At 39.6% G+C, this 7,698-nt stretch overlaps 1 protein-coding gene across 1 annotated transcript in view; it reads right to left on the bottom strand.

Annotated features, from left to right (window-relative positions):
* Positions 1-7,698, bottom strand: part of LOC102758180 (myosin-1) — a 25,289-nt gene that overhangs the window by 16,993 nt on the left and 598 nt on the right. Inside the window, 11 exon segments of the mRNA XM_015562540.1 lie at positions 2,070-2,219; positions 2,302-2,461; positions 2,463-2,568; positions 2,663-2,761; positions 3,423-3,486; positions 3,618-3,710; positions 3,801-3,912; positions 4,669-4,696; positions 5,748-5,904; positions 6,011-6,154; positions 6,251-6,494. Coding sequence (XP_015418026.1) covers positions 2,070-2,219; positions 2,302-2,461; positions 2,463-2,568; positions 2,663-2,761; positions 3,423-3,486; positions 3,618-3,710; positions 3,801-3,912; positions 4,669-4,696; positions 5,748-5,904; positions 6,011-6,154; positions 6,251-6,454 — 1,317 coding nt within the window. The 5' untranslated portion in view covers positions 6,455-6,494.

Genomic DNA, 7,698 nt, shown 5'->3' on the forward strand with positions numbered 1-7,698 from the left:
TAAGTATAAAATACAAATTACCGTTAATTTTATAATAAAAGCTTCTATTGGATAGGGGCTTTTCTTAATTGGTAAGCCCAACTGCCCTCAGGATGGTATGCCTTCATCCCGCCTGTCTTTTTTTTGCTGCTGTGGGTGAGGAAGTGTTAGCACCCTCGTTGGAAGTATCTCCTAAGTAGGAATAAACAGGGTCTGAATGATACTCCTTATTGCAATAAAACAACTATTTGGTTTTCACTATATATATTTCATAGGAACTTATCTCTCTGATTATGTCGTATAACTAGCTAAGGTTGATACATCTGAGTCACTATGGTCTGTGTGTTGTTATTAATAATAGGAATAAAAATTCAATAGCTAACCTTTGTTGAACATTTACTATATGCTAGCCCAGCCGTGGGCAAACTACGGCCTGTGGGCCGGATCCGGCCCGTTTGAAATGAATAAAACTATTGAAAAAAAAGACCGTATCCTTTTATGTAATGATGTTTACTTTGAATTTATATTAGTTCACACAAACTCTCCATCCATGCTTTTGTTCCGGCCCTCCGGTCCAGTGTAAGAACCCATTGTGGCCCTCGAGTCAAAAAGTTTGCCCACCCCTGTGCTAGACTCTGTGCTAAGTGCTTATATAAATTATTGCATTTGATCCTCACAGCTGCCTTTTTAAGGTGGTACTGTTTGCCCATTTCATGGGTGAGGAAACACTGTGAGAGAGGTTATGCAACCTGAGCCAGATCCTGCTGGTGAGGGGCATGGTGGGGCTTCAAAGCTTTGACACCAGAGCCAGTGTTTGTACCCAGTACTAGAACTTGAGGAGATCTGCTCTGCTTTACTACTCAAAACACCTAAACCTAAAAACAATTGTGAATGCTATTGTGTTAGAATAGTGTCACTATACACAGAAGTCAAGGAGCTTCTACCATACGGAAGAACCTTGCAAACATTATACGAAGTGAAAGAAACTGATCATAAAGGGCCATGTATTGTATGGTTCCATTTCTATGGAATGTCCAGAATAGGCAAATCCATAGAGACAGAAAGGAGATTAGTGGTACCAAGGGGGCTGGGGCTGGAGGGGTGGGGGCGGGAAGTGAGGAATGATTTAACAGAATAGGGTTTCTTATTGGGGTGATGAGAATGTTCTAAAAATGATTATTGTGATGGTTGCACATATCTGTAAATACATTAAAAACCATTGAGTTAAATAGGCAAATTTAATGGTATGTGAATTATTATTAATAAATCTATTAAAAAACTCAAAGACATTGCAAGTATGCAGTGTTGTTAGTTTTCTTATTTTAAAAAAGTGTGATAGGTTCTTGTTCCTGCTTGGTGCCCGATTATTCATTCCCATGTGGGCTTGGGAATTTCTGGAAATGATCTTGTTCCTAAAACTGAGAGAGATTCCTCCAGTGTCTACCAGTCAGGAAAAGGTATAGGAATTCTACTTGTGAATCAGACACATCTGAGATATTGCTGTCAGGTAGAGGACTTCACTTCGATACCCTTGTTTCCTAAGCTATATTTGAGGTATTCTCTCTCAGGCAGATGAATTTGAGTTATTTTGCAATACCACATTCATCCTCTATACCTGGATATTTCAGGGCAGATAGGAGCCTTGAAATCTCCCTTTGAATTTGTCATTGTCTTCCCCACTGTCATCTTTGTTGTCCTCATTACCTTCTTTATCACTTATCAAGTACTATGTGCTTGCAGTTTATGCTTAGGGATTAAGATACAACAAGCTCATAACTGGCAGAATGATCTCAGAAGTAAGTGTGCTATTTGAAGTAATATGTGATTTACTTATCGGTCCTAGTTGAATTTGTCCTGTGATTGGTCAGATACCATTCCCATCATCCAAGTTTACTTAGGTAGGAATCGACAGAGTTGGAGTTTGAGTCCAGACCTATCTCATTCCAAGTTCGTGCCCTTTTATGGACTTTTAGTCTTCTTTCACATGCCTATTTAGTTTGTAGTACAGCTATTTCTCATAGACCTTTTTCAATATTGATTGCAGCAGCATGATTTGTAAACTTCCCTGCTCAAAGTTTCTGATGACTCACATCGAAGATCTCAAAGCCAGCGATGTCCAACACCCCGATGAAGAACTGCCTGGGCTGCTTGGTGTCCAGCTGCTGGTTGATGCGGGTGACCATCCACAGGAACATCTTCTCGTAGACGGCTTTGGCCAGAGCACCCACTGAATTGATCACCTTCAGAGTAATAACTTGATGTTATTAAAGACATGTTGGGAAGGCTTAGGATATGTGTCATTCATTAAGGTCGTGGGCTTACCTGCTGTACAGTTTGGCCTTTGGTGACATACTCATTGCCGACCTTGACCCTGGGGTAGCAAAGGGCTTTGAGCAGATCAGCAGACTTACCACACACCTACAGTAGGTTGCTATTGTCATTCCCATGCATAATGTATTTTTAAAAACCTGCATATGTAACTTACATCCGTGGCTATCAACTCTTCTTGGTCATCAATGCTGGGGACTGTGATCTCCCCTTGACTGACAAAGGCATAGTCATATGAGTTTGTGGGGATCAGGAGCATTTTTGGGGACATAGAAATTAGGGGATACATTGTACATTACAGGTTTTTAATAAAAAAAAGATTAGCTTTCATCTGTGAATTTAAGATATTTCTTACCAATCAGTTCTGGCATCTTGTTAGACATGATCTGATAAAAAATATGATAACTTCTTTCCGCCTTTAGCTGGAAAGTAACTCTGGACTTCTCCAGAAGATCTGCAGTGGAAAGTAGATATTAGATTGGAGGGAAATTGTAAAGTTCCTGGGGTGACTTGGCATTATGGTCATCAGTTCTATTTTATTGGCCCCTTGCGATTTCAGCTGAATGTTCCCATGAGGTACCACATAGAACATCTCTACAATGGCAGTTACTCTTATATCTCTAGAAAGAAACTAAAGCTTGCTGGCCCAAGGCATATTCATTTCTCATACAGAAGATGCCGGATGCATGAAATATAATAGATTCTTTAACTCCTCCTCCCCGGGATCTCTTCTCACTTTATAATAGAGGGAATACTAAGAGTGAAATTTGTCAAGGCTCAGACTTGGAAGCAATCAGACATATTCCACCCAGAGGCAACTCATTTATCCCTAGTGTTAGTTTGGGGTTTTTTCTTAGAAAATTTTGAGGTCAATTCTGAGGCTGGAATAATTCAGACAAGCCTAACAGCTCCTGGCAGTTATTACAGAATCATTAGCTCATGACTGACGTGAATAAAGTACACTGTGGACTCTGGTTAAGATTGGCATTAACTGTGGGCATGTCTGGCAGCAGAATGGTATTAAACAAGCTCTAGGCTCAGCAGAAGCTGCAAGATGTCCCTCCAAACCATCATTTGTCATTCTTGGATTCTATTTCGGAGGTCCTGTTACTCACATGTTTCAATATCAGCAGAAGCCAGTTTCCCTGTGGTACCAAAGTGGATCCTGATGAATTTACCCTTGCAAGTAAAAAAGATATTATGTGCAAAGCTTGCAGCACACAAGAAAGATGAGATTGAAATGAAAACTCAGACATGCTTTCTCTGGCATTTAACGGCTGAGAAAAGCCCTCTGTGACCAAGACACTTACAAAGCGAGAGGAGTTGTCATTCCTCACGGTCTTGGCATTGCCAAAGGCCTCCAGCAGGGGGTTGGCACTGATGATTTGATCTTCCAGTGTCCCCTGCAAAGGCAAGAGCAGTGCTCACATCTGAGGTTTCCCACTTCCTAAGCGCCCCGACAGTCTTGATTCTAACTGTAGTATTGGACTCACCTTCATTTTGCCAGTACCTTCCTCCTTCTTCTTCTCCCCAGTAACTGCAATTGTTGCAAAGTACTGGATGACACGCTTGGTGTTCACAGTCTTCCCTGCACCAGATTCTCCGCTGTCAAATGGTGACCAAGCAAATATGAGAAATTAAGCCATAAAACTACTTCCACCATAAGCATTTACTACCTATGCATCTATTTTATGCCTTTATTAGAGTCTCCTAGATCTTTTTCTGTGCCTACATAAAGCTCATATTACTTCTGTTGCTTATCATTGACAAGATATAAATTCATTAATTCATTATTCATGTAACACATATTTCTTTAGTGCTTAAAATATGCCAGGCTCTCTTCTAGGTGCTGAGGCCTGGGCATGAGTGGTCCAAAAAGCAGCCACTCAACAACTAGGTAAGAAATTAAACCATTGATTTAAAAAACTATGAAAAAATGCAAGTGTTCTTCAGTTTCCTTAGACCAAAGATATGGCTCAAGTTAGGTCTTGGGAGGAATAGACATTCCTCAAGTAGGCCTTAAAAACCACTGGTAACATTCCAAAATGCTTAACCTTCAGAAGGCTATACATTGATCACTGAGCTGTACCGGGTTTAGGCCATGTCCGGAGAATGGATTTTGTATCTCCTTCTCCCAGGTAAGTCCTGTGGAACTTTCAAGATTGGACTAGAATGATGTAATTTGTGGCATTGTTATTTTACATTCTGATACCTTCTAAAATCCTACAATAAAGTGAAAACAGTATCTAGTTTTAGGCTGATTATGCTGTTGCTTTAGTATGTGGGCTAAATTTCTTCTTTTGGTTTTTATTATCCCAGTGAGAATAAAATACTAATAAGACTCAGCATAGGAATACATACGTGATTAAGATAGACTGATTCTCCCGATCTGGAAGAAAAACAGTGGACAATCAGCATATTTACCAGTTACCCAAACAAAACTTTGTATAGGGAAACACTTAGGACATTGAGCATACGTGTCATATCCAATGAAGTTTTTAAATATATTATTGTAAAGGTATATATATTATTCTTAAGTTGAGGAAGAAAAAAACATAAAGTGTTGTCATATCTTAAATTCCTTAAGCCCCCACAGGAAGTGTGTCCTTCTGGTTTACAATAAAGAATAGTACTTTGCAAAGGCAGATACATTCCCTAGTTGTCATGTGTGGATTTCAGTGTCATGCTGACTGCTGATAATGCATGCAACTGGAAAATGCACAATATGCTAAGGGTTTGGGCTGTAGTTTAATTGGTTAAAATAGTATTAAGCTAAGGTTGAGATTTACTTTCTAATGGATACATTGGACACACACACACACACACACGCCTTTGTGTCATGGCCCCAGATTGCAACCCTAACTGCTCAGTCTTCCCAAAAGTATGGCATTGGGTCAAAGAAAGAGCAAGTGAAAGAGGGTGCTTCAATCAGAGTAAAACCTTTTTAAAGGGGAAAAATAACAATTTCTGTGTATATGCCTGTAGCCCTTAAACACCCCTTCATTCAAAGAAAGGATATCGTATCTGAAGTGAGCGCTGATGATTTAAAGAGATAAAAGTACTTCTAAAAGCATCAACAAGAAACTTAGGCACTAAAATGATTGAACACATTTTTTTATTTTTATTCAGACAGTTATTACTTCATCTTACTCTTGCTACTTAAATATATAAAATAAATCACATCTTTTCAAGCAGGGAGACTGACTAAGCAGACTGATAGGGATGGGGCAATTTCCTGGACTGGCAGGATCATGGAGGTGGACTCAGGAGAACTGAGTTTTAGTCCCCGCTTTTACAGTATGTACCTCATTGTGTTTTAGTCTCCTCTTCTGGACAACGAGTGAGTTTGATTAGATTATTTCTAAAGGTCTTTATAGTTTTAACATTTTCTGACTATAGGTGGTAAAATAATTCATAGGAGAACCAGCTGAGCTACTCACCAGTCAGCATGAACTGATAGGCGTTGTCAGAGATGGAGAAGATGTGGGGCGGGGCCTCCTGGCGCTTTTTGCCTCGGTAGGCAGACACCACCTCTGCATTATACACCGGCAGCCACTTGTAGGGGTTGACAGTGACACAGAACAGGCCCGAGTAGGTCTGCACCAAAAGAAAAAATAATAATTATTTTATCAAGAACTTAATTACTATTTTTAAAAATATATTAACTACCTGTATGAGCAGAAGGCCATGATAAGGCACTCACGTAGATCATCCAGGCTGCATAGCGCTCTTTGAGGTTGTACAGCACAGCGGGCTCATGCAAGTGGGTCATCATGGCCATGTCCTCGATCTTGTCGTATTTGGGAGGGTTCATGGGGTACACTTGGTCATCTTTCACAGTAACAGTCTGCGAAGTAAGAGAGGCCAGATCAAAAACTCAGTGTCAGCTCACCTAAGCCAAAAGGCAGGCCAGTCTAACCATCTCCAGGTGATATTTACTCACAGCTCCTTTTTCAGTCTTGACTGTCACCTTCCCCGATTCCCTGCTCTGCACAACTGCTTTCACAAAGGACTCCTTAGGGTCCACCACAAACACTGATGACTTGGCATCAAAGGGCTTGTTTTGGGCCTCAATGCGCTCCTTTTCAGACTTTCGGAGGTAAGGAGCAGCCTCCCCGAAAATAGCCATCTCCTGGTCGGAACTCATGGCTGCGGGTTAGTGATGGCAGCACCGTTGAAGACCTGGCCTGGCATACGAAGAAAAGATAGTAGAGAAATTCAGAAACTGAACCATTAGATTCACGTTTAAAAAATAAAACATCATCTGATTTTCTAACCACTTGGCTGTATGTCTGAAACTAATACAGAATAATATTGAAAGTAAACTAACTGGAAAAATGCTTTTTTTAATTTAAGAGAAGAAAAAACATTTTTTATTCACTGGCCAGCTGAGCATTGAGTATGACCACCTCCCTGGCTTGGCTGGAGGAGAAATGTCAGTGTCTGTGTTCCATGCCAGTGCTGACAGACACTTAATCATGCATTTGGAAAGAAACTATTGTAACCTGGCTCACTTACTCTTTGATATGGTAGTTGCTTTCTGAGTTCTGTTACATATGTATATTGATTTTTATAAGCTGCCTATTATTTATTGGTTTATACAAAACACAAAGCAAGATGATGGCAGGGTGTTCTCCATCTCTTCCACTTACTGTTCTCATCTTCCAAATGGATGATAAGTACCTCGCAGGCAGGGAGCACCTTCCCCTCTGTGGCATCCTTCACACCTCTCAGAACACAAGGCGGATGCAGCACATAGCTTAAAGCTGGCTTTGTGAGTAAAAAGAACTATAGAAATAGGTTGCAAAAGTTCTAGGAACTATTTTGCCTGTGGTGAAAATCTTTTCATTCTAGATTTAGATTTTCAGAGACTAATAAAGGAAAGCCAAAATGTGAGGGCTTTGTTTTGCATCATTTTGTTAAAATAGATTCTATTCATCAATTGCTCTTGTTCCTGTACCATAATTTTGACAAACTCAGCTCTTTCACCTGTCTTTAGTGTGTATCAAAGACTTAAGATAAAATGTTATTACTTATATTTTCTTGCTTTGTTACTAATATTATAAAAATTTCACAAACATTTTCAAGATCAGTCTCTTGCCACTTTAACATTCATTAATCCTGTCCACAATGATAATAGGTAATCCATTTCATAATAACAATGATATCTTTCCAGGAAAACTGAAAGCACTTGAGCAGACTTTTCCACATTTTCTCATAGTCCAGTGATTAGAGTGACACAATTAAAATGCTTTGTCTTGCTGAAATTATTTATCATCATTTTCCATATTTTAAAAATTTTCCATTTTACAGATTATGAAACAACATGCAGATTTAAGCTACTTTCCAAGGCAAGGATTCAATCCATTTAGACAACATCTCTAGTTTTTT

Source organism: Myotis davidii, unplaced genomic scaffold, assembly GCF_000327345.1.
Source record: "Myotis davidii unplaced genomic scaffold, ASM32734v1 scaffold37, whole genome shotgun sequence".
Lineage (NCBI taxonomy): Eukaryota > Metazoa > Chordata > Mammalia > Chiroptera > Vespertilionidae > Myotis > Myotis davidii.